At 40.8% G+C, this 20,294-nt stretch overlaps 1 protein-coding gene across 4 annotated transcripts in view; it reads left to right on the top strand.

Annotated features, from left to right (window-relative positions):
• Mast4 (microtubule associated serine/threonine kinase family member 4) overlaps positions 1-20,294 on the top strand; it is a 158,802-nt gene that overhangs the window by 125,533 nt on the left and 12,975 nt on the right. For 2 of the 4 annotated variants that reach the window (XM_047556720.1, XM_047556718.1), the window contains 8 exons: positions 867-968; positions 6,161-6,283; positions 6,499-6,611; positions 8,466-8,593; positions 8,940-9,175; positions 13,169-13,369; positions 16,099-16,331; positions 16,857-16,979. In XM_047556720.1, coding sequence (XP_047412676.1) covers positions 867-968; positions 6,161-6,283; positions 6,499-6,611; positions 8,466-8,593; positions 8,940-9,175; positions 13,169-13,369; positions 16,099-16,331; positions 16,857-16,979 — 1,259 coding nt within the window. The remainder of the gene's footprint in view (positions 1-866; positions 969-6,160; positions 6,284-6,498; positions 6,612-8,465; positions 8,594-8,939; positions 9,176-13,168; positions 13,370-16,098; positions 16,332-16,856; positions 16,980-20,294) is intronic. The other 2 variants (XM_047556721.1, XM_047556719.1) reach the window with 1 other exon arrangement.

A 20,294-nucleotide genomic window follows, 5' to 3' on the forward strand; every position in this document is an offset into this window, starting at 1 on the left:
ACTAGGCTGTTTTCTGACATACCAATGCCTGAGTGGCAAGGGGAATCAACTGTTTAATTAACACAAGCAGCAAATGCTGGCTTTGTTCTTGATGCCTTACGGCTCAGATGCATATTCATGTTTTATTTTCCAAATCAGATTTAAACTGCAGCAGAGGAAGCTAGAGGCAGGCACACACAGAAATAACTCATGTTTTTATTGCATTAACATACGCACAAGCATGCACACCTATCTTCAGGCAAACTCCTTTAGAGTGAGAACATATTCTAATATTTATGACAGATTTTAAATACTCCCATTATTATGATTACTTTGGGTATTACTCTTGTTCTTCAGTCTTAGCATTTTGGCCTTTCCTTTGTATCTAGAAATATTTTTTGCAAGATAATTTTTTGCTTCTTAGAATCGAAGAGCTCTGTGGCTGTGGTTAAATTTTTAGTTGAGGGTAGTAAGGGAAAATCTTACTCTGGGATGATCCCCAGTGGGTGGGCATGTAGAACACAGGCATTTGGAATTTTTTTTTTTTTATATTGAGTTCTCTGAATAACCAGAAGGCAAAACTTGTGGGAGCCAATTCTGCCAAAGAAAAATGAATCAAAAAAAGCAAATAAAAAGTACCGTTTGTTGAAATAGTCTCTCCTATCATGTAGAATGCTGTGGTATTCATTTCTTATAAAATAATGCTGCTCACAGTTGACTCTGTAGGATAGAGTTAACTGAAGATTTTAAAGTGCAATTCTGCTTTCAGTAGGTCTGGGGCAGGGCCTAAAATGTGCCTTTCCAACAAATATCTATGTGATGTTCATGCTGTTGGGACCTGGACCACCCTTTGAGAGAGAGTTATTAACTGCTTTTCTTTCCTCCAGATGAAATCAATTGGCCTGAGAAGGATGAGGCCCCACCACCAGATGCCCAGGATCTAATTACTCTACTTCTCAGGCAGAATCCCCTGGAAAGACTGGGAACAGGTTAGAGCTCATGTGTTCTGATTTTGTCAATATGCAAGAAACAGTGTCTTTGCGGAGCAATCTTGAGGTCTTTGTTTTTGTTTTGATTTTGTATAGGCAACATCTGTTAGTTGATGTAGCACATGACTACATTACAGCAACATTATTTGGAATTTTGTTTTCTGATTCAGACTAGTATAGACACCATGAGAGTCATTGTTTGTTTTTGTTGTTTTTATGTTTTGCAAAACAGAAATTCTTATTTTGTTTCAATAAATCTCAAGGACATATGCAACTCTTCTGTCCTAAAAAGCATACATCTTAAGTAATTTGAAATAGATATTTAGATATGCAGAATTCTTTAAAAAAAAAAAAAAAAATATATATATATATTCACATAAAGATTTGACCCAGCAGGTTACTATCCTCAGGCTTTGAAAGGGGTTATCAGTACTCAAACTAATTATTGGAAAGAGGGCCTGGGGTTGAACCATGCTGTCATATCACGGTGATCAGCACCATGACTCAAGGAGATTAAAAACCACTGCTTTTCAAGATGAAGGAGATAAGTTTGTTTCTTGCTGATTTTTTTTTTTCCAAACTGTTCTACTGTCCATTTTCTGCTTCCTTTTCTTCCATATATTCTGGATAGACAAACTTTAGAAATCCCAGTTTGCCTGAGAATGTGCATTTGTCTTGATAAGACTACTATTAAATCTATATGTACATACTCTAGCCAGTATCCATACTTTTCATCAGCAGAAGTGGTTGGCTTGATATATATTATTTACTATGACCTGTTTTACTTTACCACATTTTAATATAAATATCAGAAAAGACAAAAAAGAATTCACTCCCCCATTTTTTCAAGACAAAGATCATTTGCAACAGTTCCAAATATTTATATTATTCTCCACATTCATCCACAGAGTCCCACTAGAAAGCTCTGTTTTGCTTTATGATTGGAATGCTGCATAGCTAGAGTTTATGATAATACAATAGAGGTCAGCAAACTACAGTCTGTAGACCAAATTTAACCCACAGCCTGTTTTTGTAAGTAAAGTTTTATTGAAACACAACAGTGCCATTCATTTGACATGTCTATAGCTGCTTTCATGCTCAGAATTGGGTGATCATGAGCAGACAGTGTGGCCCAGAATACTTAAATATTTACTGCTGTGCCCTTTATGTGAAAAATTTGCAAAAAACTACATTAGAGAATTCAAGAAGGTTTAAAATCGGGGACTAATAGGAAATGTTTTGGGGATGAGCCTTTTAAAAGCTCAGGTGCCTCTGCCCTTTTCAGTGAATGAGTGGACTTGAATTTGGAAAACAATGTAAATCAAGGTTAGGAGCACAAGCTCTGGAGTCAGGTTATCTGAGTTTAAATCTCAGCTGTTTGACCATGGGCAAATTATTTGCTTTTCTGTTCATTGTTTTCTCACCTGTGAAAAGGAGCTTTTAGTAATAGCACCTCACAGGATAAAGGAGGATACAGAGCCTTTGTCCAGGTAAGACTTTTAGAACCAGTGTGATGTTATTGGTGCCACTTTGAATTTTTTGCTTGTCATTGAATCTCATGCTTTCCTTTTACACATATGTAATATATAAGGTGGTGTCACCCTTACCTTCCCATTGAACTTCTTCAACTCTGTACTTTATATTTCCTCCCACCCTCTTTGCTTTTTCCACTTGTCCAAAATGACTAGCAAACTCATTATTTTTCACCCTCTGTGGCCTGCAGTCAGATTTGCTTCAAGAGATGCGAGTAGCCATCAAATAATTGGTATCACAATGTATGGGGCAGAGTTTTGAGGAACAAGTTTTACGCAAGCCAAACATGAGAAGCAATGACACTTTATGATTTCTCTGTAATAATACAAATATCTATTCAGATTTCCAGCTCAGCTGACCCAGAGAAATGTCCTCCTAAGATCTGACTACAAATCTATTCCAATGGGCATATCCTTTCTAAAACACACTCGAGTCCCTACTCCTTCAGTATTTAAGTGTCAGTTTAGAGACTTTCGTATTTGATATTCTGCCCTTTTCCCTCCTCAAAGAATACCTGGATTCTTGATTGGGCATGACTTAATAAGACAGGGCTGTAATGGTGGTGAGCGTGCACATGTATGTACATCATATGCTGCAAGTTATTTCTCTGCACATTCTGGTTGCCTGCTGTTTTCAGTCTTTTTAAGCTTTGACAGCTTGAGAGAGAGAAATCCCCTAGCAAAAGCACAAAAGAGACATTGAAAAGACCCTAGCCAAGCTCTTTGCATTGTCAAGAAGTGATTGCCAAACAGGCAGGTCCAACATGACAGGTCCCGGTAGGGCCTGGAGAATGAGGCTGAGGATCCTGCAGGCCTGCCATGCAGCTTCCAATGACAGCATTTTGTATTTAATGCATATTTAACGGGCAAAATAATGCACCGTGAAAATGTGCATTTGCCCAAGAGACTAGAGAGGCTGAGAAAAAGGGTGTGAAGAACATAATGGATGTTTAAGAAACTTCCATGAAAGGAGAGAAAACTCGAGGGAGAATGTTGGTGCCAAAGCATAACTTGCAGTCTGGGACCTTGTCCTCCTTGAACTGTGTTCTTGAACTCACAGAGAGTTGAGTGGCAACCTGGCTCACTGGATCTCAGAGGTGCTCAGACATGACTAAGTGCTGGTGGGACCCATGTGTCAGCTCTGAGACCTCAAGCAGTTTCTTTATTGCTCTCAGTGTTAGTTTCCTAGTCTATAAAAATGGGCACACTGTATACCTCATAGGATTATCATGAGTTGTACATGTAAAAATGTTCATGAAGATATCTAGTACTTTGAATTAGTGCATAACAGGATTTCAAGGAATAGCTTCCCTTCTCTTCCCTTCATGGTGAATTCTTATCTTGAGAGCTATCATTGCATGAGTGATTTGTATTTAGCTCATAATGCTGTCACCTATACTTTTTCTAAGAGTTTAGCCCACAGGTCATTTCCCCCCAATTTATTTCTTTAATTCTTTTCTTCCTCATCTCCCCATAAGTATATGAGAAACAGGACTCACTGCTGATTGTGTTGTTCTCAGAGAGGCTCAAAGGCCAAAGGGTGAGAAATGTGTACTGGATCCTCAGTGGGCTGATTCCTTGGGGGAGGCCCATTTGTCACAGTCCAAAGAGAAAGTGGAGGTTCTCATCAGCTTGGATCCCAGAGTGGGGCAGTCAGGGCATCGGTATGGTCTGGAACTGCCACGTAACCCTTGACCTTGAACACACGGCTGGTCCGGGTAAAGTGAAGCATCCCAGAGTGTCAGCGGTGTGCCAGTGATGTAGTACCACTACAGCAGCTGAAATGTTAGTCCTTGTGGTACAGTAGAAGCTCGGCAGGGCTAAGAGTGCAGAGATGCGTGTCATCAGGGCTTGACTCTGTTGACCCCTTGCTGTCAACACAGGGAGCTGGATAGGAAACAGCTCTCATGACTTTGTATTCTGCTTCTCCAAGTAAAAGAGCCCTAGAAGAAAACAATACTGGCAGCTGTTTGGAGATATGGATTGGGGTGAGGTAGCAACCAGGATGTTACAAGGGACTGGAGTGGGATGTGGGGAGATACTGTAGAACAGTCACGTGAATTGGCTGCGCTCCCAGGTGTTGGCACTTGTGAATCCATTTCAGATCAAGGCAGGAGAGATGGTGGTGTGGAGGCAGCTTACAGCAAGCCTTCTCTCATGTGGGTGGGCCTGTGGCACTGAGGCTGGGCCTGGGTGTTGCAGATGGAACTGGGTTTAGCCCCTGTCATCCTTACCCTCTAGGGGATCTCAGTCCAGTGCACTTTATTGCTTTTCCTTAGTTTTTCCCATCAAAAATAAAGTTTGATAATACCTCCTTCGTGTGGTTTTACCCAGTGATTTAATTAAGGGGAACAGGATACCTACAGCATGCATTGCAATACTTGGCACAGAGTTGACCCACAAGGCGTTAACTGCTAGTGCTATTCCTGTTGTGATTAACCTCAGACTTCAGGATAGAGCTAGAAATATGGAAAACACCTGGATAGAAACTCAGAGGAAGGTTCTAATGCAGTGCTTTCTAAAGAACCTATTCTCCCCTCTTTGGGATGATTTTCCTTGGTTCGCTCTTCTCTCTCCATGCAGTTTTTTGTTTGTTTGTTTGTTTTTAAGTGCAGTTTTTCCTTCCTGGGTTTAGAGCTAGAGTCAAAACTGTGCCTGTGCTAGAAGGACAGAGCCACATCTTTGAATCACACACAGCACCCCTTCTCTCAACCAAGACTCACAGCCCAATTTCCATACAACTTCCATTTCCCACCCCGTTCCTTTTATATCTGTCAGAGGACAGAATGAGAGAGGCCTGGGTAATGACACAATGAAGAAGCATTTCCGTTTCAACTAGAGGAGATCCAGCAGGGACCTGAGTAGACCTGGTACTGCTCTTTTGAGAAATCTCTCACCCAACGCTGTCTTCTGGTGGAAGTTTGGAGTCCAGATTCTTGTACCATGATTTTATGATTTGTACCTTCTTCTCTTGATATGGACAAAGTGTTAGTATATTATATGAGACCTGCATTTCAACATCACTCTTGAAAATCATGAACTGAATTAAAAACATCTAACCAAATTGTGCTATCATGCTGACTTGGCAAAAAGGAACTTAAAAATTAGGAAGCATGACTGATTTTTATTGGATGCATTATAAATCCATCAAACAGGTTTGTAAGTCACAACCTAATCTAAGCCACAGAATCTAATGCCTACTGCATATGTTAATAGGCAATCCAGTAAAACTGAATGGTAACCATTATATAGGAAAAATTCATCATTATTAACCTTAACCCAGGGGAAATATTGCTGTGAACACATTTTGCACCTTGTTAGAATTTGGGTTTATAATGAGTAAGCCTGCTTTGGGCCAACATGCATCCATGTCCCCAGGTTCAGCATAATGTGTTTTTAAGTGGCCGCATCATTAACCTTTGAAAAATGGAAGAAGTCGTGGAAAAATTAACAAAGAAAAACTGCCATAGCCACTGCTGTTAGCAAATTCAGATCTCCTGCTGATAAATTATGGAGATTTTTTTTGAGTTTTGATTGTAGAATGAACAAGTGTGATTTCCATGACGTCTTTACTTCTCTGCCGATTAATGTTGTAGCTGTTAAGACCTCTGCTTGGAGGATGGTGTACCACTTTGCTCTGTCTACTCTGTCCCCTTCCAGGTGGTGCATTCGAAGTCAAGCAGCATCGCTTCTTCCGTTCTTTAGACTGGAACAGTTTGCTGAGACAGAAGGCAGAATTTATTCCCCAACTGGAATCTGAGGATGACACAAGTTATTTTGATAGTATGTGCATTATCTTATCCGACATAAGACTCTGTTTGGCCTTTATTTTGTAAAAAAAAAAAAAAAAAAAAAAATCTCCATTATCGAGCCTTCCAATCTCATACCTACAAGTTTTTAAACACAATGTTACTTTGATACAAAAATTCATAATTACATGAGCTAAATTGAAAGCGACATTTTGAGTAACTGGAACTGTTCCAAACATTTCTCTGCAGCTCGGTCAGAGAAGTATCATCATATGGAAACTGAGGAAGAAGATGATACCAATGATGAAGATTTTAATGTGGAAATAAGGCAGTTCTCCTCATGTTCACACAGGTTTTCAAAAGTAAGTGAAATGAGGTACCAAATACCATGTCTGGGAGAAGCTTTCTCTGGCCAGTACTTGCGACCCTACCCAGCTGGACTGAATCAGAAAACTACCTACTCTTTACAGGGTGTGAGGTCTCCTAGACTTAAATTCCTTTTTGTTTAGGGAAGATGACCTTGTCATGTTGGTATCAGTAGGCCCTACCCTATGGTAGTATCTTTCTCTCCCCACCAAATATAAAAAATTCATTTGGAGGCTAGACTTGTACAAGTAGTCATCTCTTTGTGTGGCTGTCTATCTGATGGACTTGCCAGTGTGTCTACCAGTAGTGGAAATTATAAGTTATATTAAAAAGACAATAGGAAGCCAAGCCAGAATTTTGGAGATGCTTGATAATGATGCCTTTTTACCAAAAGTGTTAATATTAAAAACAAACAAACAAACAACAACAACAACAAAAAAAAAACAGAGTTTAGAGACAGGGTAGGCTAAGAAAAATGGAAATAGACCTAGGGGGCACCCTACTCTCTCTTGCCACTTTCAGTTGTTACATATTTTCTGTTGTCATGGTACTTTACATGGTTATTGTTTAGCTTTTCTATAATATTTCATGATTTTAAAGTACTCTATAGCTTTTTCTAAGTGATGACCTAGAGTGTATCTGCAAATTGGCCAGCACTACCCTGTTTATAGGAACAACAACAGAGGTAGAGATTTCCCAAGAGAGGGTGGTGGCAAGTTATCCCCTAACCAGGACAAGGGCTCTGCTAACTCTAAATGAGTGCCTAGAGCTTGACTTGTTCTCTGGCCCACAAAGACCACCCCAAACACTATTTCCTTTCTTGCCTTAGAAGGTTTTTCGTTTTTACTATCTCTTAGCCTAATCTTTCCTCTGAGTCCTGGTAGGTTGTAGCAGTCTAATGGCAGTACCCAGGAGAACAGCAAGTATGAGGCAGTGGGGCGTGCTCCTGCCCTGGGCTCTCAGCACCTTTGTTTTACCTCCCACCCTTCCTGAGCTGAGATCACTGGCTCCATGATGCATGCCTGTAATTCCAGTTACTCAGGAGGCTGAGGCAGGGGGATCTTAAGTTCTAGACTAACCTGGGATATTTCACAAGACCCTGTCTCAAAAAAAAAAGGGGGGGTGCCTGGGGGAGTAGCTCATGTGGTAAGACCCTTTTCTGGCTTGTGTGAAGTCCTGGGTTCAATCCCCAACACTGGGGGAAAAAAATTTAAAAAGAAAAAGAGAAGAAATGGGCTGAAACTTAGATTTGTCTAAACCCTGAAACTCTTCAGTAGCAATATAGGAAGCTGCCTGTTATGTGATTTTTAAGACAAATAAGTCTGGTTCTTATCACCAGGTAGATACTGAAACCCTCCTCCCAGCTGATCTTCTCACCCCTACCCAAGTCTCAAAACAGATAATTTATTCTTCTCATCATACTCAATTTCAATTCATTTTTCTCTGTGCTACCCCAAACTAGTGGCCAGTAAACCTTTTTTTCTCTGTTATTTTATTTTCTGATTGACTTCATAGTTAAAAAGTAATCTAAGAGGCATATTGATCCTGAGGCCTAGAAACTTCAATGCATCTAAGAATTTTGTTTGCAGATACAAAGTCCATAAGATATGGTGTAGCTCCCCTAACACACACACACACACAGTGTCTCTCTCACATACACACTCTTGACACTTCATCAGGATTCCAGTAAACAACCTTATAAGTGCTTTCCTAATATGTGGTCCCAGTCCATACTTTAGTCATCCTCTCAGTTTTTCTTTCCAAGACTTCAGATTTTGTTTTGTTTTGTTTTGTTTTTTGACAAGCTCTTTCTACAAAATATTAACAAGCACTGATTATTTGCCTTCCAGGTTTTCAGCAGTATAGATCGAATAACTCAGAATTCAGGAGAGGAGAAAGAAGACTCTGGGGACAAAACCAAAAGCACAACCTTGCCATCCACAGAAACGTTAAGCTGGAGTTCGGAGTATTCTGAAGTGTATGTGAGATGCCTCTTAAATAGTCTCATAACAGTAGCTGTTAGGGCAGTGGTTCTTAAACCCTAGCAAGCCTCAGAATCACCTGGGGGCCATGCTAAAGCACAGATGGCTGGGCCCACCCAAGAGCCTGTGATCTAGAAGGTCTTAGAATGAGTCCTGTGTGGTTCTAGTAGCTTCCCTGGACATGCCAATGCTGCCATCTGGGTGCACACCTTAAAAACCATCACACTACACATGATTTCATTAGGCTTGTCCAAGTTCCATTTTTACCTGATTCATTCCAAAATTCATCTCTAACACAGTTTCCTGGTGTGTATATGTGACTTTGTTTTTGTTTGTAATTAGGCAACAGTTATCAACATCCAACTCTTCAGATACTGAAAGCAACAGACATAAACTCAGTTCTGGCCTACTTCCCAAACTGGCAATTTCAGCAGAGGGAGAACAAGATGAAGCCACGCCCTGTCCTGAAGACCCCCATGAGGAGCCTGAAAAGCCAGCCCTTCCTCCTGAAGAGTGTGCTCAGGAGGAACCCGAGGTCACCACCCCAGCCAGCACCATCAGCAGCTCCACCCTGTCAGGTAAGCGCCTGGTCATACATACCGCTCTCATCCACCAGTCTAAGTGACTGAGTTCTCTGAGTCCCAGGGCTGGCCAGGTCAGACAGTGAGGATGGGAGTTTTACACTCCTGGATTTCTGTCATGACTCCCTTCCTGTGCTTGAAGGGCAAGCTCCCAAGAACTCAGGTCAGCTGTCTAAGATCCTGCCTCCGTGCTTGGCCATATAGCAAGCTGCTCTAGCTTGAGTTAACCTTAAAGCCAGGCTTCATTTCCCTAGCTGCTTCCATGGGACCCTATGAAGTCAGACAGAACCTGCCTATTTTCAGCACAGGCACAGCTTGTGGAGTAGCATCCAACTCAGAGTTCTGAGCAAGGGACAATATTCAACAGTCATCAGAATTACCTTGATCTGATGAGGGACAGTATAGAGCCAGTTTTCCTCTAGCCTTGAGCTGATTGGTAGTTTCTTTGAAGGAGTTGGCTTCTGTTAAGGGGACACATTGCAGCAAACAACTTATCTCTGCACATTAGACTCACACTAGAGCAGCAAGATTCTCATGCATGAGGCTCGCAGACACCTTCCAGAGCAGCTTGGATAGAGAGGGAAGGGAGAGAAAGTCAGAAATATCAACCCTGTTTCAACTGGTATCTTACATGCATGTGAAATTACTCCACTGCAGACAAAACATACTTCCCAATCTCAGGGGGTCCTGAGACTTTTGTGTGGGAGGCAGTCAAGGGTTTGGGCCTTTTCCTTGACAGCACTTTTGTGTGACGCAAGCTTCCTGACATTGGTAATTATGCTTCCATAGATGTTTAAAGTTCTTGCTGGCCTCGTAATAGTTGATAACCCTTAGATAACCAAACTTGCACTTTCCTCAGAATAAGCCTTTGGGATACATTTAAAATATCATTTGGTTTATGAAAATTTCATGCACAGCATAATCTTTCTATAGAGTTTGTGCATTTATGCTTTTTCAAAAAAAAAGTGAAACATGGATATGACTTATGGTTGCTATAGTAAATGTTTTTATTAAGTCATATTCAATATGCTAGTTTGATAACTATAAATGATTCCAAGTTTTTCCAACATTTTTTAACTAACTGAATATTCATAGTGTCAGTTTTTTCTTTTAAATCACTCCCCCAAAAAACAAATTTCACAGGCTAGATTGACTTCAGCTTCACTGAAAAGTTTGAATCTGTGGCATCTCACACATGCTTAGAATTGATCATGGAGTTGGTTGTTTTTTATTTTGCTACCCGTTCTCCTCAGTTGTTTCCATGTTGGGTAATTCCACATATTCTAACTGTAAAGCCAGGAGAATAGCAGTGTGAAAGTAGCGTTGAGGTAACCTACTCCCCTACAATTCCTGGCCATTTTGAGCTCATCTTGGTATGCAAATCAAATGTAGGTATGTTGGTATTTTATAATCTTAGTTACAAAGACCTTAGTTATCTTGCCCTGAGTAGAACACATTCACCTCCATGTTGTTCTTAACACAGTGAATTGTTTATTCTCTCTTGGCATCTTCAGCCTATATCAGAAAGGCAGGAGGTGAAGGGAGGGGAACGGTGTCTAAACATTTGATTGATTACTTTCATAATTAAAAAAAATCTGCCTAGGTCCTGTCATGCATTTTGATTAATAGATTCAAACCACCGTTCTCTCTCCCTCTCCCCCATATACACACTAAAAATAATCAAAGACCTTGGGGGTTGTACAGAATAGAGAGATGAGCTGATTTGCTTATAGCCAAGGGTAATTAAGGAACCTGAAAACCGTGACTGTAGTAAAATTAAATTTGTTGATTTTTATATTGCTCCACCATCAAAAAGAAGGAACCCTTGACATTTAGAGAACATTAAGGTGACATTATCCACCATTGGCAGAAAGGAAGCACTCGCTTATAGGCAGTGTTGCAAAATGAAGTGGCAGAGGCAAGAAGAGGGACAAGAGGGAAACGAATATCCACACTCCGCACAACTTTATACCTGTTTCTCTTTTTTCATGAAGACATGGTATTTGAATTCTTGAAAAGCAAGTCTTTATGGTCGATGTGGTACTCAAATGCACCCAAGACTTACTCACTGTAGAGAGATTTGACTTTTCATTTTATACTTGTCAGGGATCCCATACAAACCCAATTAGAGAAAGAAAGTGTAAAACCTACCAAAAGATAAACACAAGTTTTGTGAGATGAAATTTGTGACCTGTGAAGCAGTTCTGTCAAGTCCTTCAGCAGCTCATTTCTTCCAGGGACTGGGATGGATACGCTACTAAGTGAGAATGCATTTAGCATACAGGAATGAAAACATTGTTGATATCTGCCTTAAGTTTGTTCTCTTTGGTTGACCAAGATGGGTGCTTCAAGACAGTGGGATGAATCGACATAACTTTCCTACGTACATACGTGAACACACCACAGTGAATCTCAACATCATGTGCATCCTCAAGACTGGGATCCTAATTAGAATAAGATATATTCCATGCTTGTATAAATATCTCAAAATAGGTTTTACTCTCACATATAACTGAAAAGAGTAAAACTTGTTTTAAAAAGATGGATGCTCCATGGAAGACCGTGAGCCTTTTCCTGTACATGCAGCACAGTAGATGACTGTGGAGGTGCTGTGCCCACACTGCCCTCCCAAGCCCCAGACTTCCTTAGCCGAGACCAGAGCTGCCTCCAGCTCACTCCATGAACACGGACCGCAGAAGCTTTGTACAGTTTGGTAGTGTGTATGTAGCCACACAACTGACACGTTAGCTATGTCAAAACAGGTCAAACCATCCTGGACAAAGAACATCATGGGTCCTCACTTTAAAACCTGCTGGCTGGTGTTTGAATGGAGGGTTTATAATGTTGGTACATACTCTGCATGGATTATAGTTCCTAAGATGATGATAGAGTTGATGATTTTTAAAAGCACAGGGAACTTAGATTCTATTAATTAATGGATTCTATTAATATAAATTCCATATTTCTGTCTCATAAGAATTTATGAGTTGAGCCTCTTTTGGATGGATAAAAATGTGCTATCAATGATTTGGTTAAAAAAAAAAAAAAGAAATTAGAAAACTGATAACCTGGGGAATAAAGAATAGGAGAAACATAAATGAGTCAGTGTTCAGCTTGTCCCTGAGGTACTCATGTTGTTGTACCTGAGAACTTTTTATACTACTGGCCTCTGTCATTCTCCATTGCTGCCCCTCCTGTATGTTTATGTTCTCTTGAGAGTAGTCCTAATTTTTTAACTTAAAAATAACTCCAGTTTATACTGAGGGTTAATAAAGTTAAGAGGTGGCTTGGGATGAAAATTAACTTCAGGAATGGTTAGTGGAGATCAAATCTTCTAGATTAAGAGGAAGACAGAGAACCGCTCAGGAGTGTAGCCAGTAATGTCCTATGCCTTGTCCACTGAAATTTGCAAGGAGATTAGAGTAAAAGGAAGCATCTTGGGACAAGCCAGAGGAGATGCTTTGGCACTCTTGTGTAAGAAACATATCTGGGTCTGTTGAGATATATGCTAGGAAGATGGCTGGTGGCGGCACCTACAGAGAGTGATTCAGTGATGCCCCTGTGTCAAAACTATTAGCAGTCTTGATGGTGATCATCCATGTCAGTATGAAGTGTGTAGTCATGGTGCTCCTAAGGTAGTGCTGGCTTCACAGCATGGCTTTTCATGGGGACCAGGCAGGGACAACAGTTATGTCTCTACAGGTTCTGAAACATAGAATATAGAAAGTAATTTATTCCTCCAGTGAAATGGATTCACCAATTGAGATTTTGTCAGACTTTTGTAGGAGAACAAAGCCTCAACGGGACACCTCTTCTGTCTCCTCCTCAGCATTACCTTTCTGCAGCCTTTTTTCATCTTGGCCTGACACTGTCTGGACCGTGGGCCACATGGAAGAGCACTTCCCAGTGTATGTGCTTCTCTCTCTTGCTGTCTCCACCTCTCCTGTCCTGGATTTTCCTGAGTGTGCCTATTCCTTTCTCTTTGTACAGTTGGCAGTTTTTCAGAGCATTTGGATCAGATAAATGGACGAAGCGAGTGTGTGGACAGTACAGATAATTCCTCAAAGCCATCCAGTGAACCTGCCTCTCACATGGCTCGGCAGCGATTAGAAAGCACAGAAAAAAAGAAAATCTCGGGGAAAGTCACAAAGTCCCTTTCTGCCAGTGCTCTGTCCCTCATGATCCCAGGAGGTAGAGAGACATCTTTTCGCATGAGATTGTGTGATTTGTGCATGTGCTGCCTCTTCCCCCATTATGGAATGTTATTTGAGATGCAAGATTGCTTGAAGTAATAAGGGGTGTTTGTTGTCCCAGGACAGCTCTCCAGGGTTCCTGCCTGCGGGCCCCTGAATTCCCCCTGCAGGACCTTTGGGGCCCCCAAAGAGCATGCATGGCCTGTGTCATCTCATTTTCTGCATCTAGGAGTGAGAGGGGCTTCCTTGCCATGAAGCCTTAGTTCTTTCTTTCTCTTGAATGATTATTCTTTTCTGCACTGCATATCATTTATATACTTTACAGAGCTGTTTACAGCATCTGTGTTGGAAAGCTCAGTATGGGTTTTTCTCATCTAATTAATAAAGAAATAGACACAGAAAACATAAGCTTTTCATTTCTGGAGATGTAGAGTGTCATACATACCACTGAAATTATAAATTTTCCCAATTCTGTCACTTGAGCTATGCCCCCTCCTACTGGTAGTTAAATCATTCTCTGCCCTGTTTTGGAAAACCGGATTTAATTATGGTTTTGTTGGGTTGCAGTATTTTTCTACAACCTGGTTTTGCCTCTACCAAGTCTGTAGTAATTCCACTGGCAGGGATGAAACATACACCCTGGTGGTTGTGACATCACTCAAATGACAGCCATGGAGAAGTGGGAACTAACTTACGTTGCAGATGGCTTATATTTGGAAGAATGAAGGCCTTGTATAAAAGGGATTGTTTATATTTTTAGAATTTCATATTTGTACAGAAAGAAATTGGATATAAATAAATGCTCATTTGAGCAGCAGGACTCACTCTTGCAGATTCCATTTCTGGGAGACATACCATTTAGAGCATAAAGTTCACACCTGTCTTCCAGTCTCAATGACCCTTCTTAACCTGAGGTGTAGCCCAAGTGCAACTGCGTAGCAGGGAAGGTAAGTTTGATATGGTCCTGTCCATTTTGAAAAGTGGGTTAGATGGCTCACATTTAGGGAAACTATTCAATTTGGAGAGATGAGGGAGACCATCAAGGACTGGGGGGCCTGGCTCTTTTGCCGTAGGGTCTGTGTCTCTTTCCTCTTCTCGCCCATATGTTGTGAAATTCCTTCCCACCATTGTACCTCCCTTCACCTAGCCTTTTGATTAGACAGAAGGTAGCCCCTGAAGAGGACCAGGATGCCACATGACATCAGAATGAAGGAACAGAGGTGGCGATGTGCTTAGCTTTTTTGTTCTTTGGACAAAATAAAACTTGGAACTTTCAGCTTACTGTGGCCAACAGTGAGTCCCTCAGTGGTACTGCACACCAGCCAGTAGAGTGGTGCCAACAAAGTTCACATTTAGAACTCAACTTCCTCTTTAAGTTGCTCTTTTCACACATACACACACAATTTTATGTGACCAGTTAATATCTGTTCATATTCACATAGATGAAACAGTGATATGAGGTATAAATTAAAAGTTTGTCTCAGTGTGTTTAAGCTGCTATAACAAAATTTCTTAGACATTAATTTCTAAACAAGAGAATCTATCATTCACAGCTCTGGAGACTGGGATATCCAAAATCAAGGCCACATGATGTCTAGCAAGGGTTTGTTTCTAATAGATGGCACCTGCTAGATAGTCTCACAGGCAGAAGAGGAGAGCAGGCTCTCTTAGGCCTCTAGTATAAGGGTGCTAATCCCATTCGGGAGAGGTAGAACCTTCATGACCTCATCAACCTCCCACTTTTTTATTTTGGTACTGGGGATTGAACCAGGGGTGATTCATCTCAGTCCTTTTTAATTCTGAAACAGGGTCTTGCTAAGTTGCTGAGGCTGGCCTCAAACTTGTGAGCCTCCTGCCTCAGCCTCCTGAGTTGCTGGAATTATAGGCATGCACCACCTCACAGAGCCTTGTCCTATCTCTTAATACTGTCACCTTGGAGGTTAAGTTTCAACATATGAATTTTGGTAGGGAGGGGAACACAAACATTCAAAACATAGCAGTTTGCTTAAAAACAGTACAACTGATGTTTTGGAAGATGAACTGAGTTGCTCTTAAAATTTATCTCCTCTGCCTTACCTAGAAGAAACCTTATTTTATTTGCATGTACTACAGGAGGACAATCAAGCTGTAACCATAGTAATGAGTCATTCTTTTATGAAGAAGTTGCCGCATTAGTGTTTTCTTTATTAAAATTCATTAATCAATACTAGTTCAATAACAATGCAGAAAGCAGCTGGTAGGTTGATCTTTGGTCTCCTGGTCACGTGTATTTGGAAAGGACCACATTAAATTGTTTTGCATAAGATTTGGAGTCCACAGTTTCTTTTACTGTAGTAAACACAGCCTTCTCTGCACTAGACATACTTGAAATACATGCATCTGTGATTTATTTCTTTAATTAAAATATATTAAATAAAAATATCATAGCCAGGAAGTAGCTGATCTTTTAATTAGTGTAGAGAACTAAGAAATCATAACTTTAAATATTAATTGAAACATCAGTTAAAAATAGAAGCAGCTTCAATGTTTCCTTGACAAGCTTCAGTTTTGAAATGCATCCATCTACCAATATAAACATTTTTGCACTATTTCTTTATTTTGCTGTTGGAAATGAGTGGGTTTCATTTTGTGGCCATTCTCCTCATGCTGACAGAGTTCCTTGGGGAGGCTGACTGCATGATGTATTTGTGCCTGGGATTGGCTTTGATGGTTGGCTCTTTGTTACAGATATGTTTGCTGTCTCTCCACTGGGAAGTCCAATGTCTCCCCACTCCCTGTCATCTGACCCTTCTTCTTCACGAGATTCTTCTCCCAGTCGAGACTCTTCTTCAACAGCTGCCGCAAGTCCCCATCAGCCCATTGTGATACACAGTTCAGGGAAGAACTATGGTTTCACCATCCGAGCCATCCGGGTGTATGTGGGAGACAGCGACATCTATACTGTGCACCATATCGTTTGGGTAAGACCAACAGGCTCACTCTTGTTAGTTTTCACTTCCAGCCAGACTGGGGAATAGGTCATTTGGCTGAAGCAGTTAATAGCAAACTTATTTTCTGTTAACCTGGCCTTTGGGGCCTGTTTCAATTTGCTTTTAATGTTCTTTTCCTTTATCTATATGGTGGAACTGAATTTAGCAAAAATTAATATTTCTCCTATTTCTGTTCAGTTTCCATAGTCGATTGCCCATTCTTACATGCCAACTGGTAGACATAGTAAAAGATCATCCTATTTCTATCCTCCTTCCATTTTACTTTCCTGAGCTTGTTTTTAAAAATTGGATTCCCGATTCTCTTGATATTTTTTAAAGGAAACAGATTATCATATTTCAAAACAGTGAGAGAATAGGAACCATACCTTTTCAATACCTTAGTAGGAACTTAGGATCATTTGTGAATTGCTCAAAATATTCTGCCAGAAGAAACAGCAGGTGTTAGGGTTGTCATTTGTTTGCTTACAAATATACTCTCCTCTCTTGGACTTTAAGAATGTAGAAGAAGGAAGTCCAGCGTACCAGGCAGGACTAAAGGCTGGGGATCTGATCACGCACATCAATGGAGAGCCAGTGCATGGACTTGTTCACACAGAAGTTATAGAGCTCCTGCTGAAGGTATTGTCTTCTTTATGTCATGGCCATGCAGAGAAGGTGGGTAGCCCAAAGGAACTAGTACCAAGAGGTCAGTTCTCCAAGGCACCATGTAGTCAGTCTTGTTATTTAGAGGATATGCAGTAGTCTGAGGTTTATGTAAAGACAAAGTATTATGCATTCCTTTACATTGTGAAAGAAAGTCTTTATATTTGTACACTCAATTTCTAATTGTATCTCATTCTACATAGTAAGAATACTCTTTGCTTATGTACCTCACACATCATGGAATCCATTTGGGAATCACCTCTCCCACAGGTGATTTTCTTAAGGAATTTTTGGTAGGTTTGATTCTAGTATAGTAGAAGACAATAGTACTGAACCCTGAGTTGATTCTAAAGGTTTAGTCTGAGACTTGGAGTTCCTTTGAAAGAATTCTGAATGTGCACACCTGTACTATAAATGATGAAAATAAGTGATAGGGGAAGAAGGGGTTCTAGCAATTAGTAGGTTTCCCGCCTTCCTCATACAAATATATAAGTTAGCTTAAGTGTGAATCCATTTTTCTTTGACAGGTAAGCTGCGTAGAGCCTGAGGAGTGAGATCACAGGAAATGTGAATGTGAATGGAGAGAGACAGTCGTACTGAAAAGAAAGCTGATTTTTCTGTGATAATAAATGCAGTCCCTACTTTTAGGATTATTTAACAAACCCACAGATTTATAGATGGTCTTTTGCTTCTCAAGCCCTATACCCAGACTCTGGAAGCGGGTGACCAGCCAGAGAGATGTGAGCCTTAAAGAACCCAGAGCCTATTTAGGGAGACAGAGCAAAATATATATAACCATGAACTCATATGCATGGTTTAAATCACATCCATTCAGACTGATTGTAAAAGGCCTGGGGATGCAGCTCAGTGGTAGAGCTCTTGCCTAGCATGCACAAGGCCCTGGGTTCCATTCCCAGTGCACCAAAAGAAGAAGGAAAAAAAATCAAAGCAGACTGACTCTGGTGCCTTCATGGTAGACATTGGTGACATAAGAGATAAGGGATAGTCTCTGTCCTCTAGAAATGGAGGAGAAGTATGGGATGGGTGGGGAGAAGAGACATTAGTTGGGGCTTTAGAAGAAAGAGGAATATCATACTTTGATACTTGGGAAAGAACGTTCTGTGAGATGGGGGAAGTATCCCAGGGAAGGGAAGTGACCTGGAAGTGGAACTTGAAAGAAAATGAGGAACTTGGAAGGTGCTCCCAGGAAGTAGGTGACAGCTCTTTCAAAACCAAATGCAGCTAAATGGCTTCTTCCTCACTTGTGTCATCCCTTCAGCTTGCACAGTGTATTTTTCAAAAGATTTGGTTTTGAAAACCTAGTCTCCAGAAGGAATACTGTGTCTATCCTGAGGTCTAGTGTGAGGTAGTAAGCAGATTGAAGTTATTGCCATTAATTCACAGCATTAATGAGACTATGCTCTTGGGCTCAGGGCCTATGGGGATTTGGGGCTTAATAAGTTTGTGGTTTAAAAACAAACCCTGGGGTTCTCCTTTGCTTGCTGTCCAAAAGTTACCATCATAGACAAAGACTCCATAGCTATTTTGTTGTGTCCTGATTCATGTCTTATTGCACATGCCATTTGGTTTGGTAGCAAAAACCTTAAGATGACTGGGGTCAGCCTACACTTCTATGTGGCTACTAAGTAGAAACAAAACACATTCTGGTTCCTGCCTGGATAAAACCTGGGGTTTTAAGTTCAGTTCACCTCCTGTCTCTGATAATGGTCTTTATCTAACTGGGATAGAACAAGAGTATCAGTTAAGTGTACAAGAAATGGGAGGCAGAGCAAGATTGCCAACTTTGAGATGGCTTGGCTATAAAAGTCACCTGAAATCACCTCAAAATACAGAAGTCAAGAAGAAATGTGAAGATTCAAGAACCTCACTAGCTGCTTTGCCCAGAGAACTGGATTCTGTGGTCCCTGGTGCCCTATCACTGACTCACTGAACCGCCCTATGTGAATAAGAATGGGGGAGACATGGGGTTTTCCTTCGTTTCCTACATCCAATATATAAGCCTTTCTCGTTGGTAGAGATCACAGGGTGGGCAGACAAAGGAGCTTAGTGTCTTTAAAACGCTCTTTGGCTTTGTGTAGGTGCACGCCTTAACCCTTGGTGTTAGAGAATAAGCCTGAGTTTTGTAGGTGAGCTTCATTACTTGTTATTCATCCTATTAGAGTTTTTCCAAAGCTTGGCATCAGTGATTTGAAAAAGGTTAAAAGGATTTTAACTGGTAATATGTGTGTCTTGCCCTCTACATTCTTTATAACAATATTGTGTTATGTGCAAAATAGCTTCTGCCACAGCATATCTTTACATCATAGTATACATCTGCTCATAAAAGCAGAAGAAAAACTAAACTGAAATATATAAATATTGAGGAACATACATTATTTTGCTGAGACATAATTGATCACTTTCATGATTTATTTTGTGTCTCAATGTGATTCTGCATTTTAAAAGCTCTCTTCTTGCATCTCTGATATTTGAATATGTATTTCCCCTAAAGGTTTCTGGCAGGGTTTCTCAGCAGAATCAGATGGTCCAGGATATAACATTTTGCCTCCCATGATTATGGAGCTCTGTGATCCCAGTAGAGGATCCTGCCTGTGCCTCACAAGATGACTGGAGAGGAGTAACTATTGTGATGACACAAAGAGGATACGAGGGATCGAATGATCTTCCCCGTAAACTGTGTAATCATGCCGCTTCCTTCCAAAAGGAACCAAAAATTCTTGAACAAAGAGTGTGAACTGACTCGTATCAACAGTGCCTCTTGTGCCCTAGCTGGTTGCACGTGGGTGGCAGTGCCAGTATGGTTGGTTGCCACGTCCACTGTGTTTACCCTTGCAGAGGGCCTCGCGGATCCCACGGCATCCTTAGAAAAAGATGGAAGAATCACCCCTTAGTGGGCCATAAGTATGTCCAGAAACCCACATGCAATACTTATCTTTGGGATTATGAGCACCATAATCATTTTCTGTATGGTCTCATTTCCCTCCTAACTTCAAAGTGGACCTGTGTGGAAGCTCTGACTTACCTGTGCAGGGAACCTTGTCCAAAGTCGTTCAGCATGCTGGAATCCTGGAATTACGGACTCGTACGGTTATCTAGTTCACTTCCCCAGGGGCAGGTTACCCCCTTCAAAGCTTTCCTGACACCTTCATTTGACTTTTAGGCAGTGATCTTTTTAAAAGAACTTCATAAAAACTTCATAAAAAAAACTTCTGTAAACAGACTGAAGTCATTCTGCAGTCCTACATTTGTAGACTGAGACCATACTGACCC

Source organism: Sciurus carolinensis, chromosome 6 (assembly GCF_902686445.1).
Source record: "Sciurus carolinensis chromosome 6, mSciCar1.2, whole genome shotgun sequence".
In the NCBI taxonomy this organism is placed as follows: domain Eukaryota; kingdom Metazoa; phylum Chordata; class Mammalia; order Rodentia; family Sciuridae; genus Sciurus; species Sciurus carolinensis.